Source organism: Bicyclus anynana, chromosome 24 (assembly GCF_947172395.1).
Source record: "Bicyclus anynana chromosome 24, ilBicAnyn1.1, whole genome shotgun sequence".
Lineage (NCBI taxonomy): Eukaryota > Metazoa > Arthropoda > Insecta > Lepidoptera > Nymphalidae > Bicyclus > Bicyclus anynana.
Window position 1 is genome coordinate 6,333,320 of NC_069106.1, and position 26,166 is coordinate 6,359,485.

Below are 26,166 nucleotides of genomic sequence, written 5' to 3' on the forward strand. Positions count from 1 at the left end.
TCGTATTTTGAGGGAACTCACACATCGAAAAAATTAAACTGTGTCCTTACAATTCACACAGCTCCATAAATTCAGATCGTAATATACACATGTGTAATTTCAACACAATGAAACATCAAGTTTATAGACGCAGTTTGTATAAACACGTTAGATCCTATGATCATATACTTTTGACAGAGGAGTAACGTCTAGCGAGGCAGGTCCTATGGTAATTATTGGTCTGAGGAAAAAAGTAATTCATAACTTATTAATATACTGAAGTATACAATTGAACAATACACACATCACTACTTAGCCACAAAGTAAGTGCCTGTGTTATAGATACTAAGATTGATTTTTATGATATACCTATATGTACGAGTATATTAATAAATCGCTGTTGTGGTCAATATGTCGTAAAGTAATAATCAAACAATTTCAGATTTATCCATACAGAACATAAAAGCTCATAAATTGCTCAATAACCTCTATATTTTTGTAAAAGACCTGTTAAGATCGGCCAAAAAACAGTCAAACACAAAAAAAATCACATTTTTTTAGTATCACGAGACGTAAGCACTTGAGAAAAGTCACTTTGAAATCACAGATAGACACATCAATTCTATTTATTTATATACACTCTATTGCACAAATTAAAAAAATAACTAAGAAAACATAGCATACAAGTATGCACAAAAGCGTTCTTATTGCTTAATTGCAATGAATTTATTGTTTTATATTGAAATTTATATTGAATACTAGTTTAAAACCCACCTACCTGATAAGTAAATGCGACCAATGCAACGTCAACGTTGGAATCCTATGGGCCACCTTCAAACAGATCAAGTTGAGAACATCCAGAGGAATATTCTCTTCGGGGCTGTATAGTCCAGTGTTGAGACCACTTTGCTCGTTGTGTAAGATTGTTTGAGCCATTTTTGCTGTCAGGGGGAAGAGGCAACCATCTGTAATAGAAGATGATTTTTTTAACTACTACTAGTTAGTATTATAGGTAGATATTCATCATCGTCATCATCATATCAGCCGATGGACGTCCACTGCTGGATATAGGCCTTTTGTAGGGACTCGGCCTTCCAACGAATCCCTGCGACTTTTAATCTGCGACGACTTAATGTCGTCAGTCCACCTGGTGGGGGGTCGACCAACTGAGCTTTCTAGTGCGGGGTCGCAATTTCAGCACCAGGATCCAAAACTCTTGCCCCGCCCGTTGCCACTTTAGAACTCTCTTAACCAAATACTAGGAGACAAAAATGTTGATTTTCTTATCAAATGACAAGTAAACTCTTCACTGCGATCTAACTTGATGTCAAGTGACGATGCAATGTAAGCAGTGACTATATCTCCACTTTATGCAGCACGAGTGCTACAATCGCTAATTATGTGCAGTGTCACACAATACTTTTTTAATGGCAATGATAAAAGAAATAAAAGAATTAACAAAACTTAGTAAATATTACGACGACGATGACGTTGGACATGGCCTTCTAGATTTTGTATCTTATAAGGAATCCTGAATTTTTGTAGAGCATGAAACTATTAAAAAAAATGTACCATGGTTTACCCGTGTGGTAATGAACATTACCAAACAACCTATAGGAATGAATAGGTTTGTGATATGGTTTGAGGTTTACATTAAATAATTTATATTAAGTAGATTACGAAATGAAATGGAAAAGGACACTTACTTGTCAAATGCAGCATATGCTTCGCCTGTACAATAATATTAACACACACAGCGTACAGCAAGCGATTCTGATCCTTATCCTCCTCATCTACAAGGTCGACGTTCACTTGAAAATCGTTCATCTCCATTATAACATACGTCAAAGTCTTGAACAAAAATCTGACGAGAATAACATCGGGGGATAGGTTAGCACAATTCTCGTTGACATTTTGAACATTTAGCGGGTCAACGTTGGGTTTTACGTTGAAAAATATGGATTGTGGAGATATACAGGTGGATTTTAAATAGTTTATAGACAAAAGAACCTCCGTCTCTGGTATTAGGACTAGGACTTTTCGTAGAAGCACCATAACGATTGTCAAATAGCGAAGCTTCAGTTTCCTGGGCGTAGTATCCTGGAATAAAAAAAAAAATGTAAACTCAAATTTCAATTCATAATTCATTTATTTCAATTAGGATTACTTAAAAGCACTTTCGAAACGTCAGCTAATATACAGGGTGCTTGGGAGTATTTCCCATAACTTCAAGGTGTTGAGGAGTCCACTTATAGAAGCCGAACTGCATAACCAATATTTTTTCAACTAAAAAATAAAAACTTTTTGTTTTAATACAAAGTAATTCAAATAATTCAGACTATCCATGTAACACACGCCTTTATCTAACCTTGCATTTTAAATTTGGCTACGTCATTAATATAAGAGACACATTTTAAGATCTATTTACAAAAGAAATATTATTTACTCGGAAAATATTCATTTTAGAACACATTTAAACACATTGAATTGGTTTTTGTTAAAGAATATAACCCTAGAGTTATGGCAAATACTCCCCAGCACCCTGTATTATTAGATAATGATTGGATTGGATAATAATTAGTCGAAAACATAAAATTAAATTCAGGTGAGATTGTAGTCAAGTGCTAACTTGTAATGAATAAAAATAAAAAAAATAAAGACTCACCTGATCTGGCGGAGCTTTAAACAATATCTTCAAAAGTATTTCAACTCTCGTCTGTTCCAACAAAACATCTCTATACAAAGACTGCAACAGTCTCTCAAGGGACTCCACTGCTTTTATAGAGTCGCACTCTATACTTCTCTCACTGAGTAAGTTCAATAAGGTGTCACTTGCTAACTCTGACCAACGGTAGTAGCTTTCTGGATGCTCTTGTGAGAGTGATAGCACGCATGATACTAAATCTAATACCTAAAAAGAGATTTAACATTATAATCCATGGATTTTTCCAGGACAAAAAGTAGCCTATAAGTAGCTCAATGATTGCCTCTATTTTTCCCTTTAAGATCGGTTTAGCCTTTTTATAGAGTCGCACTCTATACTTCTCTCACTGAGTAAGTTCAATAAAGTGTCACTCGCTAACTCTGACCAACGGTAGTAGCTTTCTGGGTGCTCTTGTGACAGTGAAAGCACGCATGATACTAAGTCTAATACCTAAAAAGAGATTTAACATTATAATCTATAGATTTTTCCAGGACAAATAGTAGCCTATCAGTAGCTCAATGACTGCCTCTATTTTTCCCATTAAAATCGGTTTAGCCTTTTTATCAAGTCGCACTCTATACTTCTCTCACTGAGTAAGTTCAATAAAGTGTCACTTGCTAACTCTGACCACCGGTAGTAGCTTTCTGGGTGCTATTGTGACAGTTAAAGCACGCATGATACTAAGTCTAATACCTAAAGAGATTTAACACTATAATCCATGGATTTTTTCGTGAAAATCCTATTTTTCAGTGAAAGTCCCATTAAATTCGGTTCAGCCTTCGGAGAGATTAGCTAAGACAAACAGACACAAAAATAAACAAATGTGTTTTCGACAAACACAGTTATTTTGTAATCACATGAAGACACTTCAGAACAAACTTTCAACCCTATTTTCACACCATCTGATTTTATTTTTGCAACCAAAAGTATCCTTCTTCGTATTATGGTCTCAAATCGTGCAAAGATTCATTCGAAATCATTCAGTAGCATTCAGCGTAATGCCCAGTCAAACAAAAAGACAGACAGAAAATATAAATTAAATAGTTTTGGCTTTAGTATCGATTATCCCTCCAACAAAAAAATTAAAATATCTTCAATGTACAGAATTGGAACTGTTGCAGTTTTATTATAAGTATAGATATAAATGTATTGATTAGTTGAAAATCAAAAGTACTTACTTTAGGTTGATGCATAGTTTTCTGTAGCATGTAGAAAAGGACCTCCCTTGTTGCTTGAATCTCTTGTTGTTGAGCTCGCCCCAATACACTGCTACCTTGAAATACAATATAAATGATGTCTCAGACTAATTACATAACGACTAGTTCGTTATCGACCCCAAATTTGGCTTACTGCTGAGCTCAAGTCTCCTCTCAGAATGAGAGGGGTTATGCCAATAGTCCACCACGCTGGCCCAATGCGGATTGGCAGACTTCACATACGCAGAGAATTAAGAAAATTCTCTGGTTTCCTCACGATGTTTTTCCTTCATCGTTTGAGACACGTGATATTTAATTTCTTAAAATGCACACAACTGAAAATTGGAAGTGCATGTTCCGGACCGGATTCGAACCCACACTCTCCGGAATCGGAGACAGAGGTCGTAGATCCACTGAGCTATCACGGCTTTTAAGGACTAGTATCGAAACCAAATTCAAAATATCGAACAAAATTGTCTGTCTAGCTCTTGATTAGGTTATACTAAATTAGAAGTTATTGACGGTTCTTTACACCATTGAACTACACAACAAGATATTTTTACAGAGCTCTTTATCGACGAACACGATTACAGCTATGAAACATCGATTCTATAGTGACAGATCTTATAATCGCATTAGATCCTTGATCATATACTTTGACAGAAAAGTAAAATCTAGCCAGGTCCTTATGTATTTAGTCTGAGAATATCATTAATTGAAGAGTATGAATGGAGTAAAATTGTATAACAGAGTATGACAGGATTTCTCACATATTAATCCAGAATCAGTAAAAGTATCTTACCTCCCATATTACTAAACATTTTGACGGCGACCGGTTCCAAGCCAGCTATACATTCGTCTTGGGCCCCTGACGCCATCAAACCATCGCAAAGTTGAATTAACTGCAACAAACCATTATATATCTAGGAGTGGGTACGACAATAGACCAACGGGGCGGGGATCGAACTACCACCCCTCGGTGATGAGTCCGACCGCCCTTATCGTTGTGCTATTGAGGCTCTATTGAGGCTCTATTGATATATATTGTAACCATCAAGAAGAAAAATTAAAGATTTATTTGCATTTCTTTATTTTTTACAAGTACCCTTAACTACAATCACACCTGATGGTAATTGATGATGCAATCTAAGATGGTAACGGGCTAACTTGTTAGGATGAGGATGAAAATCCACAACCCTTTCGGTTACCACACAAAATCGTACCGGAACGCTAGATCGTTTGGCGGTATATGTCTTTGCCGGTAGGGTGGTAACTAGCCAAGGCCGAATCCAAAACCCACCAGCCAAAACATTTTGGGTTTATAAATGAGTAGCGTCCGTACTTCGTCTGCGAAAAATTAGGGTATGCTTTCATCCCCATTACATCAACCCTCTAGGGGTTCCTCCCTTCAACCCTCCAAGTTTAGCGCGGATTATATCTACCTAACTTCTTACAGGCTTACCTTAGGAATTTCAATAATGGTTTTGGTGTGATGTTTGGAGGAGGAAAGTTGCACCAAAAACAGTAGAATACTGTTCACAAGGTCACAGCAGTTTCTGAAATGAAAATAATGCTTAATTGAGCTTAAAATGCACATTTTGTGGTGTCGTTATATTTGAGACCTTGGGACCTCAACATCCATAGGTTATTCGATTCTGTGTGCCCAGCCTAATACCAATTCAGCTTCGCCATCCTTTTAAACTATGTCAGCGCTCTTGATTTTCCTCATTTCAGATTTGATCATGCAGAGATACTCCGAGCAAGTTGGTTTATCGACCGCTGAGTGATTCTGGGTCTTCTTATGTCTTAAATCCATAGTTACCTACCTAACCACCACCTCAACTTTGAAATCAAAATCAAAATGAAAAATCATTTATTTCAAGTAAGCTCAGTTTACAAGCACTTTTGACACTGTCAGTTGACTATTTGTAAAGATTCTACAACCGGTTCGGAAGGCAGGTTCTGCTGAGAAGAAACCGGCAAGAAACTCAACAGTTGCTCTTTTAAAAAAAATCATACAATATTATAATTTACAATTGATGACAACATTACAATTTCTTATAGTTTTACTTCCTGTGTGAAGGTGGAAGCTGATACAATGGCCTCCAAGCTCTTTTATATTTAAGGAACTTATCGATGGTGTAGTAACCTCGACGGAGATTTGGATTGGGAACTTAATTGCTTACTAAGGAATTAGCAATACCAATACAAAATTATCAATATTTATAAGTTACAAATCGTAGCACCGAACACTGCAGTTGGATTGGATGGATTGGTCGTTATGCAGTATGTAGCTCTACAATAAACACTCACGGTATCTCGTGTTGCTCGATCAAGTCGAGTTGCTTCATGAGGAAAGCTATGAACACTTGGTCGCTGTCCAGCATGCAGTAGTTGACTCTCAGCGCCAGCAACTGATTGAGCAGACGTAGCACCGAACACTGCAGTGGGATGTCGTTTTGCAGAGTGTAGCTCTAAGACAATGGCAAAGTGCAAATATAAAAAATACAACCTAAAAGCCAACTTTTGTAGAAGAGATAGAAAACAATATTCATATATAAAAATTAAGTGGTAACCTTATTAGACAATTTTTAGGGGGCATATTTGTTACTAGCTGACGCCGCGCGGTTTCACCCACGTGGTTCCCGTAGGAATATGGGGATAATATATAGCCTATAGCCTTCCTCGATAAATGGGCTATCTAACACTGAAAGAATTTTTCAAATCCGACCAGTAGTTCTTGAAATTAGCGCGTTCAATCAAATAAATAAACAAACTCTTCAGCTTTATATTATTAGTATAAAAGTATAAATTGGACACATCGAAGTCTAGAAGATTGCTTGAAAGAAAAACCCAACACCATGGTTCGCTACGTTTATTATTTTGTCCGACTCCCCATGAAAATCAGATACACAAACTTGGAGCAATATAGACATGATATTTAATTCTAGACCCAGAGACCAATGAGTGTGACTTAGATTTCCGATAAGCGCTTGCAAAGGGCACCACGAAATGGAGGCACAAACAAATTCGTGCCTGTTTCTAAATGAATACGTATTAAGTAAAAAAAAATATTAAATAAGCTGTGTAATTTAAGTCAGTTTTTGACCGACTTCAAAAAGGACGAGGTTCTCAACTTAATCTATATCCATTTGTTTGGTTTTGGGTACTATATTACCAATTCCAATTTGACAGGTAACTGACCTTGGGGTCTATACTACGATATACAATAAAACTTACCTTCAGAGATTGTATAACAACCGGTTCAAACAACCGTATATACCGCTCCAATTCCTTCTTGTTCGTGCTCCATTTTCTGTCTGTACGATTTTTCGAAAAATTCTCCATAGCTATTAGCATCTGTCTCTCGTCGATCATCCGTGGATTTTTGGAATCCAACGACAATTTTTGACTTGAATTCGAGCTGATACTTATTTTATCATCCTCTATGGTCTTCAATGCATTGACTAACATGACATCTTGGAAAAAACTGGGTGTTTCAACATCGAGTCTCTTGTCAGCTATACTCATGTAATCTGTGTATTGGTTTATCATGTTTGTCCCAAAAAGGCATTTCAAAAGTTGTGTTATGCAGTAAACAGTTAGATTTGGGTTCAGAGGCAGCATAACTTTGAGATAGAAAAGGATTTCCTCTGTCACCGGACCGAATTCCCTATCTGTGGCCATTTCTAATTGAATGGCCAGACAGTTGAGTGTTGTTGAGAGGAATTCGTGAAAAATACTTGTTTTTGGGTCCAAATTGATCTGTAATTAAATAAATATTGAATTATTTTGCAATGTTTTATATGGATATATTTTTAAATCTCATTATGCGTAATGTTCAAATTTTTAGGAGATTTTAATAAGTTCTACATTTCTTTATTGTATAAGAAATGTATAAGTTAATTACATACACATTACAATAATAAAGTTAATTACAGTATGGCTGATTTATAAGTATTTTTAATTTAAGTGGAAAAACATTGTCTGGAAAAGTGTAATAGCCGGTTGCACTACCACAATTCCATAAATGATAAATAAGAAACAAAGAAAGAAAAATATTTTTATTTGGTCAGTAGGTATAAACAAAATGATAGCCTATTCACATTAGATTATTGTCATTTGACATCAACTTACATTTTATTCAATTAAATCAATAAAGACATAAAAAATACCTATGTTAGCTTTCTTTACATAATGGCATATAGGAATCGAAAGTATCACTATCTCTTTTATCCTATTTCAACGAAAGACAGCAATTATTTTGAATTTCGCCGCTAGTGGTTCTCTGTCTCTCTCTCTCGGCACTAGACAAATCGATTACATTTTGAGCCTAATGGTTTTCTTCAAAACTAGCTCTAGAATTTTCTAAAAATCAAATACTCACTTTATGGTTTGAGTATGTGGCTCGCAAATTTTCATATAGCCGCATATAGAAGGGTTCGTTGAAAAAATGTCCAGCGAAGTTCGCTTTCAAACTGGTCGCTGGGACGGGCGGCCGCTTGCGTATACCTTTGTCGTCAGACTCTGAGGTGATACTCCCTTTCCTTTGAATTGAATCTAAATGAAAATCGTGAGGCATTATAGTCAATCTATTCAGGGAAAACAGCGTCACACAGCAACTATGTTTTAGTCCCTAAAAAGAAACTTAATAAGCCACCATGTGTCATCCAGATCATCCAGATATTGAAGAAGAGTTTGATGATACTTACGAAGATGAACGTTTCCATAAGCCCCTATGAAAACATACACAAGTAATACGAAAAGTTGTAAAGAAAAAGAAGCCTACCTTAAACATTTTAGACATATTTGATATTTAAGATGTAAATACAAACTAGAATAAGTATTGTAAAGAAGTATTGTAAAAAAAGCACAGAGATGTAATTTTTTGTTCAAGATGTTGACTGATTTAGGAAATTTAAAAACCAAAATTGTTTCTAAGTTCGTATTGAAGACTGTGTTTTACTTAAGCTAATTTTCTTTTTCTATTGTTATTTCTTGTTTATGTCTGTATATTTATTTAAGTGACTTTTTTTACTAAACGATAAATTTGTTTCTCAAAATCTTTTTTAAAGAGTATCTCAGCGTAATCGAATCAGAAATGTGGAGATCCGCAGAAGAACCAAAGTCACCGACATGGATCAACGAGTCGCAAAGCTCAAGTGGCAATGGCCGGGGCATTTCGAAGAGCCGATGGACTTTGCGGTCCCAAATTGCTTGAATGGCGACCCCGCACTATAAAGCGCAGTGTTGCTCGACCCCCCACTAGGTGACTGACGACATCAAGCGAGTCACAGGGATTCCCTGGATGCAGGCGGCTTAGGATCGTGATGTTTGCAAGTCCCTACAAAAAGTCTATGTCCTGCAGTGGACGTCTATCAGCTGATATGATGATGATGATTCAGGGAGATCTGTTAAGAGTCCATTTAGGTGTACTGGTATGTATGTTATATGGTAATATGACAGACTAAGCTTGTGTGTCTATAAGTTTGACATTGAATACATCAAACGCACACGATCATTCGATTATCATGGGTTTATTTTATAAATAAATATGCAAACATGAGGCGAACATAAATAAACTACTAGAACATTTGGTCTGTTCGTTTAGATAACCATATGTAATCATACCTTATATTTGGCTCACCTTGTGTTTTTCTTCTAACAGGGCTTCCGGGCAAAGCAATTCCACTCCTATTCAAATGCACATTAGGGTTAACATCCTCTATCAAATGCACCAAAACGTTCAACATCTTCAACGTCACTTGTAAGAATTTCTCCGCTAAGTTGGCGACCCTGTCATTTTCCAAGTGATGCCATTTTTCCTTCATCTCTTGAGTGTCTCGCTCAAAGATGTCACGATTCGTTGTTCTGTGACGCATAATGTTGTGGATTTCCACTGAAATTTTATAAAATTAACATAAATTTTCAATTGTTGTTAGACCAATATAGGCCATAGACCACAAAAATAAAAAAAAACTCTCAAGCTATATATATAATCCTAAAAAACAGTGGGTCTGAAATTCGGGAAAGACTCACCAAAAACTGCGCTAAATATTCTATTTCTGAACTATTTATAACAATCCACTTGTCCGGTAAAGTGAGGTTTTGGTGTCTTTGGTAGTTCAATATATTTATTGCAATACAAATGTAACCAAACAATTTATATACCTGGATAAACCAATCTGCATATGTCCAACAGCATAGTCCGCACACTAACAACGCCATTGCAATAGTCCAAACTGTCGAGGCAATAGCTCAAAATGCCCTGCTCCGTATACGCCTCGATGTGCTTCCAAGGGGACCATCGGAGACATATCAGTCGAAGTGTTTCAAGGAGACCTTGCTAAGGGAATTTCATGGGTTTATTTTTTGAACATTTTTGGGGCAATAGGGTAGTTGACTTATATCAAACTTAATATAAACAATATTAATTTCGCATAGTTCATGGAATAAGGGTCCGAAATATATCGACATTAATTAATAAAAGTTAAAGATTTCTTAAAAAACCTAATTTAAAAAACAAGTATTTTTTCAAATTTTCCGAACGTCAAAAACGCTGTCGCCCATTTTGTGACGTCACAATGTTAGTTGATGTATTTCAAAACTAAAATTTTCATGTAATCACGTCTCAAAGAAATATGAAAAAAAAAATCAATCTATGTACTTGGTACAACGATCTATTTAAGACCATTTAAAAAAGTGTCAACTAGCCTATTAAGGTGATGAGGTTTTTAGATTCATCACAAATCGTATGGGAAGCATAGATTTCTCTGAGATAAAAGTAGCATTTATGCTTGCTCTATAACCTCGTCTTTCTTATAGTGAAAGTCCTATTGATCAGCCATTGCAAAAATTAACCCGGCCAAACAGACAGACATAAAAACAATTTAATTAATTATTTGATTTAGTATCACGTAAATATCTAATAATCACTTGAGGTGCCCAAGCAACCTGCGATCAGTAAGCTGATTCACTAACTTTGACTTATGTTAGTAGACATAAACAACTTGTAAAGAATAATAAAAAAAAACAACATATTGTTACAAAAAATATACTCACCGAATAATACTTGCAATTTGAAGCCATCAATCTACCAACCAAATCACCAATCAACGTCATAAGACTATCTTTACATTCTAAAGATTTACCCTTTTTTAACTGTTCAGGCAGATCGTTGTAGAAATATATATCTCTGACTAACTCTAGAGATAAGTTGTGCGAATCGAATGTGTACATCTGTATGTGATCTTTGGATACGTTGGTCATCATTGATATTGGTGTTGCGCGTCGTGGTGGGTAGATTTTTGGTACTATGCTAAAATGATATGATAAAAAATTGTTAAGGAAGTTTCCAATGATGTTAGAAGAAATAATAGTTAAAAAAAACTAAAAAACACGCTTTTAGCACGCACTTAAAATTACAAATGGAGTTTTTTCGTATTCCTGACAGCAAACCCTTTCATTTGATATCCATTTTTTGATTCCAAAAATTTTACTGATTGCAACTTTGACATCAGTATCGATCACTAATCATCCCTTGATAGTTATTTTGGGAATATATTTCATGTACAGAATTTACCTCTCTACAGATTTATTATAAGTAGAGATAGGTTCTTATTTGACTATGGTTTTGATAAGGTTTAAAATGGAACACGCTTGCCTAGAAGATGCCTTATCCACTATCGTTTTCCAAGATGCCCAAGTTATAAGAATCAGGAAACGCAGACTTGGGAAGGGTATTCCAAAATAGCTGCTCTGTATGATATATAGTGTCTTCGATTCGGAGGGCGTAGGTTCGAATCCAGTCCGGGGCATGCACCTCAAACTGTTCAGTTGTGTGCATTTTAAGAAACTAAATATCACGTGTCTCAACCGTGTCTCAAAGCGTGTGAAGTCTGCCAACCCGCAAAGGGCCAGCGTGGTAGATTACAGCCTAACCCCTCTCATTCTGAGGGGAGACTCGTGCTCAACAGTGAGCCAAATATGAGCTGATAATGATGATGATGATATTATGTTAATTCTAAACAAACCTTGTAATCGCTTGCGCGGCTGCCGTGCGGACTTTCTGATCCTGATCCGCTAGTAGATGCAGTAACGCGTCCATTATCAGTTTACTTCGATTGTAGTATTCTGGATGCAATGTAAAAAGTCTGTAAGAAGTGACGTCTCATTGAATTTTTTTTTTATTCTTTACAAGTTAGCCCTTGACTACAATCTCACCTGGTAAGTGATGAGGCAATCTAAGATGAAAGCGGGCTAACTTGTAAGGAGGAGGAGGATAAAAACAAAAAAAATAATAGGGATGATGACAGTTTTTTAAATTGTATATAAATTAAGAGTATACTAATAGTAAAGCAATTTTGTAAAAGGAACAGGGTATCTGCGATCATTACTTTCGGGGCTACAGGGATTTAAAGAGTCAGATTTGCGGCGCTGCCGCGGATCCCTGAAAAATGCCCCATACAAAATGGCTCGAACTAATGACGTCATACGCAATGTAATGATCGTTACATTTGTATGCGCGTTCAAACAAAATTACTAATATCTTTGTTATTTGTGCGTTTATGCTTAAAGTTCATATATTAAAAAATGTCATATTTAATGTAAGAAAGCTGTGTGTGTAATGTAAAAACTGTGTGAATTTTCATCTAATTACGATAAAATATTTTTAATAGATTTTGAAATTTTATAATCTCATTTATTTTGCAAATATCCAGACAATCTTTGCTTTTTATGTATAAATTAGCTAACATTGACCCTATTTACCCGAATGTATCATAAAAATCAATATATTCAAACCTAGTCATCATCCCCATTATGTTGTTATTTTTCGCTTTTTAGTTTAGTGGGTACGTTTTTAGGTTTGAAGTCGGTTGTATTTTTTTTTATTGAAATTTTTTACATTTTTCCAGTTTTAGTGCAAAATATATAGATATTATGTGTAAAAAATTAATGAGTTCCCTTAATTGTCCTTGATCTTTATCACCAGACCCGTAATGACAGTCATAACCCCTCTAGGTGGAAAGTTCTCATCAATACAAATTAAGCAAGCCCAAACACAAGGTAGCTACTGTAAACTGTTAATTAGTTCCCTTAATTGTTCTTGGTCTTCATCACCAGACCCCTAACGACAGTCATAACTCATCTAAGTGTTAATTTAATAATTTGATTTGATTTGTTTAAAAGAGTATACTCCCCATGTGGTCCCATAGTCATCATGTCAGGATCTGATGGGCTCCAGGATGAATTGAGGGGAACTTTCAAAAACGATATAGGTGACTAGTGTGTTTGTAAATATTTTCATTAAGTTTTTTTAAATCACTACAGTTTCATGAAAGTATGGAATTGATCTGATGATGGAGTCATAATATAGACGAGGGAACTCCTCAACGATTTACAGCAGTTACCTTGTGTTTGGGTTTGATTAATCTGTATTGATGAGAACTTTCCACTTAGATGGGTTATGACTGTCATTAGGGTCTGGTGATGAAGACCAAGGATAATAAAGGTTACTCATTAACAGTTTACAGTAGCTACCTTGTGTTTGGGCTTGCTTAATTTGTATTGATGAGAACTTTCCACCTAAAGGGTTGGTGATTGTCATTAGGAGTCTGGTGATAAAGATCAAGGACAATTAGTAGTAGGATTGAGTAGGGGTATGGTAGGGTAGGTGTAAGGTGGGAGTAGGGTAGGGGTAGTAAACAAATAAACACTCACTTGGAATACGGCAAAGATTCGTAAAGCTTGGCCAGATTAACTCTAACCAGCCAATAGTTGTTGTTCATGACACTTATCAGCGAGTTCAGAGCATCGTTCATGAGCCACCAGTGGACACTGTTACACAGCGCCGAGGACAATGTCAGCAATGCTGTCAACGTGTGGTTTACTGACGAGTGTATCTCATCAGATAGACCCTGGAAATTAAATGAAAATAATTAGACATTGAACGATAGTCGTCGTCATCAACCCATATTCGGCTCACTGCTGAGCTCGAGTCTCCTCTCAGAATGAGAAGGGTTAGGCCAATAGTCCACCACGCTGGCCAAATGCGGATTGGCAGACTTCACATACGCAGAGAATGAAGATAATTCTCTGGTATGCAGGTTTCCTCACGATGTTTTCCTTCACCGATTGAGACACGTGATATTTAATTTCTTAAAATGCACACAACTGGAAAGTTGGAGGTGCATGTCCCAGACCGGATTCGAACCCACACCCTCCGGAATCGGAGGCAGAGGTCATATCCACTGGGCTATCACGGCTTTTGAACGATAGTGCGTGGCATTAATTATTAATGGGGTCCTTATTCTCTATATGAGGAAAAATCTTTTTCAATCAATTGAACCGACTTCAAAGACATATTTCAGTTATTTTACGCTAAATTACTAAACTGATTTTCATGAAAATTAAATGGGACCAAACTATTAGTATACTCTTTCAAACAAATAAGTGAAGATATTTTGATTTTGAATTTTTGTTGTGGGCATTATCGATACTGAAGCTAAAAATATTTTTTTTCGATTTTTAGTGTCTGTCTGTCTGACCGTGTATTTTTATTCAGGCATCACGCTGAAACTACTAAATGAATTCAAATGAAACTTGGCACAGTTTAAGACCATAATACTGAAAAGGTTATAGGATACTTTTTATTGCAAAAATAAAATAAGAAGAAGGTGAAATAGGGGTTGAAAGTTTGTATGGAAAGTCCATCATTTTTAGAGTTCTAAAAAATTATTCATAAATCATAAAAAAATACGAAATATAATGGGAATCAAAAAATTTTAAAATTCAAACTACAAAGTGGTGAAATAGGGCTTGAAAGTTTACATTGATTTCCACACGGACGAAGTCGCGGTCGCCCGCGACTTCGTCCGTTGGTTAATAAATGTTAAGTTATGAGGTAACAAACATGAAGAAAAAAGAAATACGCTTCAAAAGGAGAATCTCCTCCATTTTTGAAGTCCATTAAAAATATAAGCTATCGGAAAATATATATGTTTCAGTTCTTAAAATTATTAAATCTATTCTTATATTTTATCAGACGTAAAGTTTGTTGTATAGGCGCTAATCTCTGGATGTACTAAACCGAGTTTTTAAATTCTTTTACCACAGTTTTTTGTGAGGGTCATCCCAGTTTTCTCACTAAAACGGGAACTACAAGAGTAAACCCGCGGGGCGTCCGCTAGATTTATTATAAATTCAAAATATCCTCTGCCTTATACCCTTCGAAATTAAATTAGCGATACTTTATATTAAAAATTCAATTGGAATTTTTATACTAAATCCAATTAAGCTTACCTTCAACACAATATCCATCAACTTGTCTATACCAAAATTTGTACTAATTTCCTTTGGCAACAAACTGTAGCTCCTCCATCGATTATAATCACCATGAGCCAAATCTAATGCAGCAACCAAATAATTACCGACACAAACCCTCACCAAACCTCGAATTTGTGGGTCATTATGACCCTCTAGCAAAACAAATACCTCCGACATGTGTTGGTATTCGAAATTATCATTTTTATCCATATCTACAGGTAAATTTACATCGCTTGTATCAGGCGGCACGTCTTTGCTGTCACAAGTCATTTCATCCATACGTTTAAGTTCTTTTCGTACACGCTTTTCGTCTTTAGATGTGTCCATATTGTCTACATTATTGTCCATATTCATTGTGGATTCACCGAAATGATCAAATTTCATATCTAAATCTATGCTAGACGATAGAATATCTCCGCTACTCGACATTGGATATCCAGTCGATATATGGTCTATACTACCCGTCATATTTGAATTGGTCGTGAAATTACTATTAGTCATATTAGGGTTTGTGCTGTCTGCACTCAAACCACTAGCTATCAGGTCTTTGGCAAATGCTTTGCTGTCCAAAATATTGCTTTGAATGTCTTTTGAACTTGAGTTTTTTTGTTCGCTATCTGTCGATTTTTCTAAAGATTTGCTATCTTTCTTGAAAATTTGTTGCGACTGGCTATCCATGCTGCGATTTAGAAGTTCCTGGCTGAGAGATTCCGTTATGGAATCCTGGTAGCAAACGTTCCTTTCGATAATAAATTCGTTTGTGTTATCAGGATTAGTGTCGGTACCTTCTGAAGACCCTAAAAATATTTTCAATAGAGTTTCTATGTTGTAAATTAATTATTATTAGATTACTGTGCCTTCGAAAACAAACATCCATAAAGACTGCAAGCAAGTCTATAACAATAACAATGAATAAATGAATTAACTAAAACTGTCTATGTAGTTAGTTTGTATGAGGTAGAAATGGCTACAAGAGGCGAGAGCGAAATATCTATACTAATGCTGAAGAGTGTGTTTGTTTAAACGCGCTAATCTCAAGAACTACTGGTCCGATTTGAAAAAGTCTTTCAGTGTTAGATAGCCCATTTATCGAGGAAGGCTATATATTATCCCCGTACTCATACGGGAACGGGAACCACGCGGGTAAAACCGCGCAGCGTCAGCTAGTCTCTATATAACGCTAAGAAGAACTGCTAATAAGATCCTACGAAGTTTTCCTGAGCAGAAAGAACACCATGAGTAGAGAAGGTAAGTGTTGAAATGTCCTTAAGAAACTCCCCTAATTCTACAGCAATTTCAGTTCAGTTCTTTATTAGCCAGCGTGGACACCGTCACGCTGCTAGTCACCTGATTTCGTGGTGTAATCATTATTGAGAACATGTCTGGCAGGGGAGTGTTAATGCATTCTAAAGGGATCCCTTAAACCTACACCCAAGGTCACAAGTCCAGGGCCCTGCTTGAGGTGTTTCCTCTACCACAAAATGATGGTATTGGTACATTGTCGTTATAATATGTCGTATATCGCATGTTAGGCATACAGGAGGTAATGCATACCTGAGTAGTTTTGGAATTTGAGATCGGCGTCTTTATCCAAATACAACGTAGCAGCTTGAGGGTAAAGCTGCATGATGACAGATATACACGAGAGCGCTGAAGACTTTACTGACACCCGGACAATCCTAAAATGTTATCAAAATTAATTTTAATTGGCCGTAATATATATAATATGTCTATTTATTTATTAATTTTTATTTTATTGCAGAAAATAACAACAATAACTAAGAAAATAGTAGAAAACATAGTAACCAAGTATGTGCAAGGCCAAATTTTAATACATTATTAAATTCCTTTATCAAAAGCAATACCTTTTGATAAAGGAATTTAATAATGTATTAAAAAGTGGAATGAAAACGAAATAACAAATATAATTACACTCAAAAAGTAACTGTAAAACCAATAAATTCTAGTTTTCTAAATAACAATGATATTTTTTTTATCATGCTGCAGTTAAGTTTAGAATTATTATGTCTAATGTTTATCTCATTTCTAGTACCAACCTATCAGAGATAATTCCTCCTTTATTACCAGTCAAAAGAAACTTTGACACAAGCAATCTCGAGCAATACTTAAGCCGTACGTCGTCATCTGATGAGGTTCCAATATTTATCTGTGAATAAACAAGAAAAAAAAATATTTTATTAAACAGACGTAAAAACGGAATAACACTAAATGATAAGAAAGTTGAAATATAGCCTTTTTTAACATGGATTAAATTCTTAAATACAAACATAAATAATGAATATGTGATAGACCAGTGGATATGACTTTCGATCGAGTCCAGGGCATGCTCCTCCAATTTTTCAGTTATGTGATTGTGTAAGAAATTAAATATCACATCTCACAACAGTGAAGGAAAATCAATTGTGAGGAAACCTGCATACCTGAGGATTTTCTTAATTCTCAACATGTGTGAAGTCTGCCAATTCGCATTGGCATTGTCATTCCGCTATCCGCAGTGGACTATTAGCTAATAGTCCACCATGCGTCTCATAATTTGAATTAGTGGCATAGTAAACAACGAAAGTTATTTAAACAAATAATACCTAGATATTGTCCACAATGTCGAGTTGTATGTTAAGGAAGTAAGTCTGTACAAGTTAGCCTTTGTAGTCAAGGGCTAACTTGTACAGAATAAAGAAAAGTGTAAAAACTATTTAAACATAAATATATAATATAATATAAAACACAAAATTGTGTACGTGTATAGTGGAGAAGCTAAATTCAGATCACTGTTTGCGGTGATTTTGTAGGCACGTAACATCAAAATCTGTCAGGCCAAGTGGTAGTAAGTAGTTTTTTACCTTCATCCCTCCCCCACGGACGACTATTCCGTCATCGTCTGTGACGTCATCTTCGTATTCTCGTAACTTCTCGGACAGATCCCTCGACAGTTGGTCCGCGTCAGTCATATTGAGCTCCATATCGCTTTCCGGAGAATCTGGAGTCTTTAAACATAAAAACTTTAAATAGTTTAAAAAACTATAAAACACGTTTTAGCACGCACTAAAAATTACAAATATTGGATTAAGTCACGTGATTATTGATTGGATATCCATATCATGGGGGTTTCAAACAGCCAATCCGCTATCTTGGGAAGGCCGCCATATTGGATTTGTAATGACGTTTCTTAGCTACTCATATATTGTCTTCAGAATTCAGAGCGTGTGCAAAATTTCATCCTAATACAAAACCGGGAAGTAGGTCAAATTAAGATTCCAAGATTTTTTTACATACATAGTTACAAGTGAAGCTAATATAAAGCGTGCAAAAATAAATTACTATACGCCATAAAAGCATAGAGTTGCAATGGTGAAGTTTGCAATGGACAGGGCATATAGTTTTTTTTAAGATGAAAGCCTAATTATTGCGAAACAATCGCAGTACAAAGTGCCATAGACAAGAAAGAAGAAGAAGAAGATGAAAGCCGGCTAACTTGCTAGGAATAGAATGAAAATCCACATCCCAAATCTATGGTAAAGATATTACAAAAAATTAGGTCTAAGCCTGTGAATAAGCTTGTAAATGTTTCATAGTACCGCGCCTTTTAATCTACATTAATATTATAAAGCTAAAAAGTTTGTTTGCTTGAACAAAGTAATCCTTTTGTTTCAAATCTACATTCCTTTCGATATCTACACGACATCGTACTGGAACGCTAAATCACTTGGCAGTAAACCTTTCCCAGTAAGATGGTACTCGTAACTAGCCATGGCCAAGAATGTTCATAAAGAACGAACTTAAACAATAATTTTATATCCTAGAGTAATGAAGAATCATTTAATATCACAAGAATTATTGCAGCATTGATAGCAACTGAATATCTGAGTTAAAACAAGCCAAGCAATGAGGTTGGGGTTCCGCACCAGAAAGCGCAGTGTTGGTCAACCCCCCACTAGGTGGACCGAAGACATCAAGCGGGTTGCAGGGAGCCGCTGGATACTGGCGACTCGAGACCGTTTTGTTTGGAAGTCCATGCAAGAGGCCTATGTCCAGCAGTGGACGTCCATCGGCTGATAATGATGATGATGAAGCAATGAGATGAAATTTTACCTGTATAGCCAATTCATCAGTACTGCCACACTCCGAATTCAACTGTAGTAAGCTGCCTAATTGCAAAGCACCAGTGAATGTTATTTCCGTATCTCTGACGTCCAACGGGATGCTGGCTAGAGTTCTAGATGATATAGCACTTGTGTAGCCTGTAATGTTAATAAATATCTGTTAGTGTCAATAGTTTAACGTATTTTATGGATTCAGTACCAATTTGATCTATTAAGATAGTTATTCCTAAAGTGGTCTAGATGGTCTCAGAGGGGTCAGAGAGACTCAAAATTCTAGATGAATATGGTGGATCTGATGAATCTAAATTAAATAAGTGAGAATTGATTGGTGCCTTGTGCACCATAGTTCGATCTAATCTTCACATATTTTGTCTTTTGGAAAATGGTTAACTAGAAATATAAATGCTGGGGTCCAGAATAACCAGCGAGTTTTTGAAAGTGGTCTAGGAGTATACACGCTTGTAGATTATGTTTTCTAATATATTATTTTGTAATTGTTGTTTTTGTGTATAATACAAAAAAAAAGTTTGGGAACCTCTGGACTAAGAGAACAGGCGTAGTTAACAGTTCTTCCTTTAAAAAACAATAATTGTTTGCCGCAATTCAATTCAAAGTAAAAGATTCTATTTTAAATTCTGAATGTAGCTAGGAATTCAAAAATAAAGTCAATAAACAGTGACGTATACTTACTAATATTCCTTCGATGTCCTTTCTCACTTCTCCTTTCGTCTAGACAAACAACTCTTGGGTTTTTCTCTAGCAAAGCGCGTTTGTACTCGTCTTTGGCTTGCGATAGTAGCACAGACAGACATTCCATCACAGTGTTTTGTATGTTATGCTCTGTTGTCGTCTGTTCTATGTAGTGGACGCAAAGTTGGTATAACTGGGAACAATCGATAGGAGAATTTTTAGGGTTCTATAGATGTGTCTTGTAAAGAGCTTATTATAGAAATTACCCTAAAGTAAGTAAGAAGTAAAATCTTTGATCTAATAGACAAAAAGTATGTCATTATGTAGATACATAATGGTCAAGTACATATATACTTTAAATAGATAAATAAATAATAAATAAAATGTAGTATAAATATACTACAGCCTTTCTCGATTTCTCGAAATGAAGGTAGAAAACGCATGTCATTTCATAACTTATTTATATTAAATTACGTATGGTTTGTTTAAAAAATGTTATATTATACAATATATTAACCATATCTAACTGTTGTAAGCTTCTTAATCAAATTTATTTTCGTTATATTTCTGTTTATTTTAAAACAAGTTAATTATAATTATTATTAGGTGTGAAATGACTAGGGATTTATGCCCTTATTTTGAATTTGTTATAGGCTGTAGTATAACTGTCCTTTACAACAGCAATATCAGAATGAGACATTTCCCACTATTATGGAAAGTGTCTCAAATAATAAAAATCTGGTAAAACTACTAGTAATATAGTAGTCTTAGAGACTTATAAGTTTGCTGCCACTGCTATCCAAAGTATTTGCAAAAAATATTGGTAAATAGATTTCTGCCTGCAATATCTTGAAGAAAAATACTGCCAGACCACCAATTTGGTTTTAAGAGAGAAAAGGAAAGGGTTCTGTAGTAGTAAGAGAATCTTGTTATCTGTTCAAAACGAGATTGTATTACTAAGACTTTACCGGTTCACAAGACTAATATAAACAGAAAAAGATTGTAAAATAAATAGTTATAATAAGGGCCTGGATTAATATGTAAATACATATTTTTAATTTACGCGATTTTCGGCCTAGAATCTGTTTTTTACATCGATTATCATATTTAGATTGCACAAAACCAAGAGTTATTTTCCATATTTCAAGGTTAAGTCCATATTTTACAAGAAAATGTCACAATCATCCATATATTCACAAAAATACATGAAATTTACATTCCTGCCACCACACGGCTGCGTACTTTATTTGATAATGTCTAAAAAAAATTAACAAAGTTCTGTGCCGAATTTTTGAGGGCGATATAGACGGCTTACACAATTACTGAATTAATCAAGTTTAAGAACAAATCTTTAAATTATCAATGTTTTAATTTTGATAATTTAAAGAAGCACGTCATTATGTATTGCAATCAATTTAATAATTAGCCTTATTACATTGTATTAACTTGTAATTGTAATGGAAATTGACGAAAACTGTTAAAAAAAAAAAAAAATTATTTTACACTCCATATTTTACCATATTTTCGATTTATTTCGTCCATATTTGATATACCTACATAATTTACATTTTTTAAAATATATTTATCCTGGCCCTAGTTTTAATGAATTTTTCTTTATAAATCTTACCTCTAAATAATCCTGCGCACTGAATATATCATTTTCTTTAAATTTTGTTATATTGTTTATCTGAAATATAGCTTTGATAACACAGAACCATCCGATAACTGCATTGTCTTCCTGCGCTGTCGGCCATAACTTTTCTGTTGGGGAAAGTATAAAAATTAAAATACATTTATTGAAAATTATTTACGCTAATGAGGATCAGCAAAGGAAACTCATAGTGGGATCCTCTTTATAGAGGTCTGAAAAACGCAATCCGCCTCATTACAGTTAATATTAGGTCGCAATTGCAATTAGCTCTTACCTTAAGAGGGTAGTCTGCATGAATCATTACAGAGCTATCACACCAGCGGATTGCGAGCGTATTCAAAGCGGAGTGGCCTCGCTACGGATATGTTACCGCCGTTAGTTAGTTAGTGACGCCGCGAATCCGCAGCGAATTCGTTGCGGAAGCACTATTGTCTCGTACAAAAGCCAGTCCGTCCCAGTGTTGCCAAACGTACGTATTTGTACGACTTTTTTGGCTCTTGTACGATGTACGATCGAGTAATCGAAATTGTAAGCAAAATTTCGGATCTTTCAAATCTTAGGCCCATTTTTTTTTTATTCTTTACAAGTTAGTTAGCCCTTGACGTACATCATCACGTACCATCAGGTATGTGATGATGCAGTCTAAGATGGAAGCGGGCTAACTTGTTAGGAGGAGGATGAAAATCCACACCCCTTTTCGGTTTCTACACGACATCGTACCGGAACGCTAAATCGCTTGTCGGTACGTCTTTGTCGGTAGGGTGGTAACTAGCCACGGACGAAGCCTCTCACCAGTTAGACCTGGACCAATTAAGAAAACCTCAATCATCATAACGAACTAAAAATATTAACTAGTCGACGAAAATTTAACCTGTGATGATTTATAGGTTTGGAAAGTATTAGCCATAACTCTGTTTTTTTTAATAAATAAAACAGCAGTGTTTCCTCGTCAGAATCCATTTTGTTACTGAATGTACTGTACGTCGATAATCCGCTACAAAACCGCGACGCATCCGCTGGCAAACCGCTAATGTGATAAGGCCGTTAATCCGACGTTCAAATCAAATCAAATCAAAATTCATTTATTTGAAGTAGGGTTAATTTACAAGCATTAAGTTTGACTATTTATAAAGACTCTACCACCGATTCGGAAGGCAGGTTCTGCAGAGAACAGTCGAAAAGAGACTAAACCTTTAATCTTTTAAAAAACAAATTATAACATAATATATAAACATTATTATAATTTACAATAGGTACATAGGTAAAATCATTACACTTTCTTTTATTTTTACTTTCTGTGTGAAGGTGGAAGCTGATCCAATGGCCTCCAAGTATCTTTATCATAAAGAAATTCATCAATTGTTATCTCAACCCCACATTTTAGTCTAAAAGCTTGGTTGGTGGTAGAGCTTAAAGATCTCTTTCTAGTAACTAGTCACTACCAAAGGACAGACCTGATGGACTAGTCACTAATTTGGTCTTTATTCTACTGTATGTTATCCATGAAGGGATGTCATTAAGCACCAGATGACATTTGTTATATAGAATCTCAATTTCGTATATATTCCACTAACATATATGTCAAAGTTAATAAATTATCCTGTTAACATTTATGTACTTTTGAAAATATTCAAAATTTTCAACTAGAAATCAAAATTAGTTTCAGAAATGTATTTTTTAATTTTAGTTGATTAGTCTAAGTTTACATTTATTTTCATATTTTTGTGTGCAATAAAGTATCTCTTCTTCTATTAAAATTTTTAGTTAAAGTTGAAATTACCGTAAACTCTCGCCAACACGTTGGTCAATAAGGGTTCCCTGTGTGAACACAGATGTGCTACACAATTCGCGATACCCCTCCTCACTGCTGGTTCCGTACATTCCACATGTCCTAGGAGCGCCTTAGATAATTCTGCAATGAGATTTTTTGTCATTAAATGAAAAAAAGAAGTAATATGGGGTTCAAACTTTTTTATAACCGTACTAGCGCACGCCAGCGACTTCGTCCGCGTGAAACTCGAGGTAAACAGGTAAACTTTCTACCCTACCCCTACACCCCTACCCTACTCTACCCTTCCCTATCCTACCTCTCGTCATCAACCCATATTCGGCTCACTGCTGAGCTCAAGTCTCCTCTCAGAATGAGAGGGATTAGGCCACCACGCTGGCCCAATGCGGATTGGCAGACTTCACACACGCAGAGAATTAAGATAATTCTCTGGTATGCAGGTTTCCTCACGATGTTTTCCATCACCGATTGAGACACGTGATATTTAATTTCTTAAAATACACACAACTAAAAAGTTGGTTATTTTATTCCTTTAGTGACTTTGATATGAGTTAATTACCCTATTGATCGACAACACAATATCTTTTTTTTTCTTCATAAAATGTTGTTGAAGCATGCTAGGCCTATTAGAATATATACACTGCAAAAAATTTGTTAAACCAAGTGCTTTTGATACCTGATATTTCTTCATCTGTAGTGTACTCAGCCAATCCTGTAAGCAGCCGAGGTAAATTCTGATCTAATGCCTCCACAATAAGTTGAATTTCGTTTGTCTGTCGAACTATCTGACTGAGCTTCGGGAACAGTGTTTGCGCTTGGTAACGGATTTTACCAACGCCTGGTCTAAGCCAACAGTCGCCAATGCAGATGCGGGAGAGAGCTGCACGAATCCACCTGAAAATATTGATTTTATTGAATACTATCATGAATATATAATAAATTATTTATTTTGCTATTAGCCACGAAAGCCGACGAACTCACGCGACAACGTCACCCAGGTCCAACAAAATACTCTCAATGTATGTTTCACCCAGAAACCAAAGCATCCTCAGGAGATTTTGACTCTACAAGGTGCAATTGCGCGCGCAAACGTTGTAGAGTCAACGTGCCGTATTTCACAAAGTCACGAGAGTATTTTGTCTGACATGGGTGATGGTGGCTTTGTTGGCTTTAAATAAATAAATTATTATATATTCATGATGAACTTCCGCAAGGTAACGCTTGCTTCTATCCAATATTCGAATACTATCAGTTATACTAATATAGTCAAGCAACTGATCACTGATGGATTGCTTTATTTACCTGGCATTTTTGTTAATGTCTATCTGATTTTGCAAAATGATGTTAGTTTTGTAGGAGTGGAAAGCAAATCCTCCCGCTACTGCCCTGTTCAGTGCCTCATCACCTAGCAAACGCACCTCTGCCTGTAATAAAAATTGTAAAATTAGTCTAACAAAATAAAATTATTAAATTTTGTTTTTTTTTTCTTATAAATATATCAGAATTGCAATAACTTGCATTATTTCAATCCTGATTGATTCATTATTATTATTTACATTATTGGTAAAGAAAATTATACATAAAGGCCTTTATATATAGTCCAATATTCAATAAAATCCCAAATTCAAAGCAAATTCAACCTTAAAAATTGAGTTTATGGTTGAATTTTCAAATGCGACTACTTGACTTGAGTGCCAAGAATTGTGTTTGGCACTCATTGAGTGGGGACGTTTTTTGGTCGCTGATTGTGCATCCACTTTTTAATAGGAGATCGATGAGTGTACTCTGCGATTTAGTCGACCTACTTGCAATTGTTGATCAACGGTAACTCTAGGCGTTAATTAGATACTCACACTGTCATTGCTCGCCAAATTCAACAGAGTCGGTATGGCCGAATGTAACAAGTTTGCATAATGCCTGGCACAGTTCTGTCGACCGCCCAATGCTCCGAGACACCTCCCCAACGTCCCAGCCGCTGCTTGAAGCTCATGGCCTCTGCAAAAACACTTTATTCACAATAAACACCACAAAAACAATACGATAATATTGTCTATACTCACTTTGCTAATCCTTCGCTGTTTTTCAAATACTCTAGAGCCTTTTCCGCCTTTTCTAACACATTCATGGCTGCTTAATCATCAGCCAACGTGTGGAAAAGTCGATAATATCATAGTAAACAAAATTTGTGGACCAACAATCGTAATTTCCGCAGCAGAAAAACGTAATAAACAAAATGGAAATTGGAATTATGAAAATCAATCACGGATGACAGATGAATTGACAGATACAGGGTACCACAGATCACTATAGACTAGAAACAGGGTACAGGCGAAAAAATAATCGAATCGAATCGATTATTTTTTTGTATTTTTGACTTTTTTTATATTAACGAGTACTTTTATTTAACGCTTTGTTAGCTTAGACCATATAAATAACAGGACCTGCCTCGCTAACCGTTACCCCTCTGGCAAAGATCAAAAATCTATGATCTAACGTGTATATAAAAACTATAGAATCGATGTTTCGTTGTTGTAATCGTTTTCGTCGTGTAAAGAGCTCCCTAAAAATTAATCGCCGGTTTGTGTAGTTATATGGCATAAAAACGGCCAAAAACTTGTACCTTTTAAGTTATATAATTCGTCTGAGCTTTTCTTGGTTGATACTTTTCTGTGACTTATTTGTATACACAGACCAATTACCTTAGGACCTGC

The 26,166-nt window shown here is 35.6% G+C and overlaps 1 protein-coding gene across 2 annotated transcripts in view; it reads right to left on the reverse strand.

Moving 5' to 3' along the window:
* The window catches only part of LOC112055863 (huntingtin), a 53,085-nt gene extending 27,382 nt beyond the window's left edge, over positions 1-25,703 (reverse strand). For both annotated transcript variants that reach the window (XM_052889134.1, XM_052889133.1), the window contains exons 1-26: positions 25,516-25,703; positions 25,309-25,450; positions 24,758-24,879; positions 24,132-24,349; positions 23,447-23,578; positions 21,643-21,776; positions 20,016-20,208; positions 19,315-19,463; positions 18,066-18,209; positions 17,262-17,371; positions 16,759-16,883; positions 15,181-16,001; positions 13,600-13,796; positions 11,913-12,032; positions 10,942-11,197; positions 10,051-10,225; positions 9,527-9,778; positions 8,267-8,439; positions 7,120-7,644; positions 6,193-6,353; positions 5,342-5,435; positions 4,682-4,781; positions 3,862-3,956; positions 2,645-2,890; positions 1,686-2,079; positions 758-944 (exon numbers count right to left, since the gene is read on the reverse strand). In XM_052889134.1, coding sequence (XP_052745094.1) covers positions 758-944; positions 1,686-2,079; positions 2,645-2,890; positions 3,862-3,956; positions 4,682-4,781; positions 5,342-5,435; positions 6,193-6,353; positions 7,120-7,644; positions 8,267-8,439; positions 9,527-9,778; positions 10,051-10,225; positions 10,942-11,197; positions 11,913-12,032; positions 13,600-13,796; positions 15,181-16,001; positions 16,759-16,883; positions 17,262-17,371; positions 18,066-18,209; positions 19,315-19,463; positions 20,016-20,208; positions 21,643-21,776; positions 23,447-23,578; positions 24,132-24,349; positions 24,758-24,879; positions 25,309-25,450; positions 25,516-25,580 — 5,330 coding nt within the window. In that variant the 5' untranslated portion in view covers positions 25,581-25,703. The remainder of the gene's footprint in view (positions 1-757; positions 945-1,685; positions 2,080-2,644; positions 2,891-3,861; positions 3,957-4,681; positions 4,782-5,341; positions 5,436-6,192; positions 6,354-7,119; positions 7,645-8,266; positions 8,440-9,526; positions 9,779-10,050; positions 10,226-10,941; positions 11,198-11,912; positions 12,033-13,599; positions 13,797-15,180; positions 16,002-16,758; positions 16,884-17,261; positions 17,372-18,065; positions 18,210-19,314; positions 19,464-20,015; positions 20,209-21,642; positions 21,777-23,446; positions 23,579-24,131; positions 24,350-24,757; positions 24,880-25,308; positions 25,451-25,515) is intronic.
* Positions 25,704-26,166: the final 463 nt, after the last annotated feature.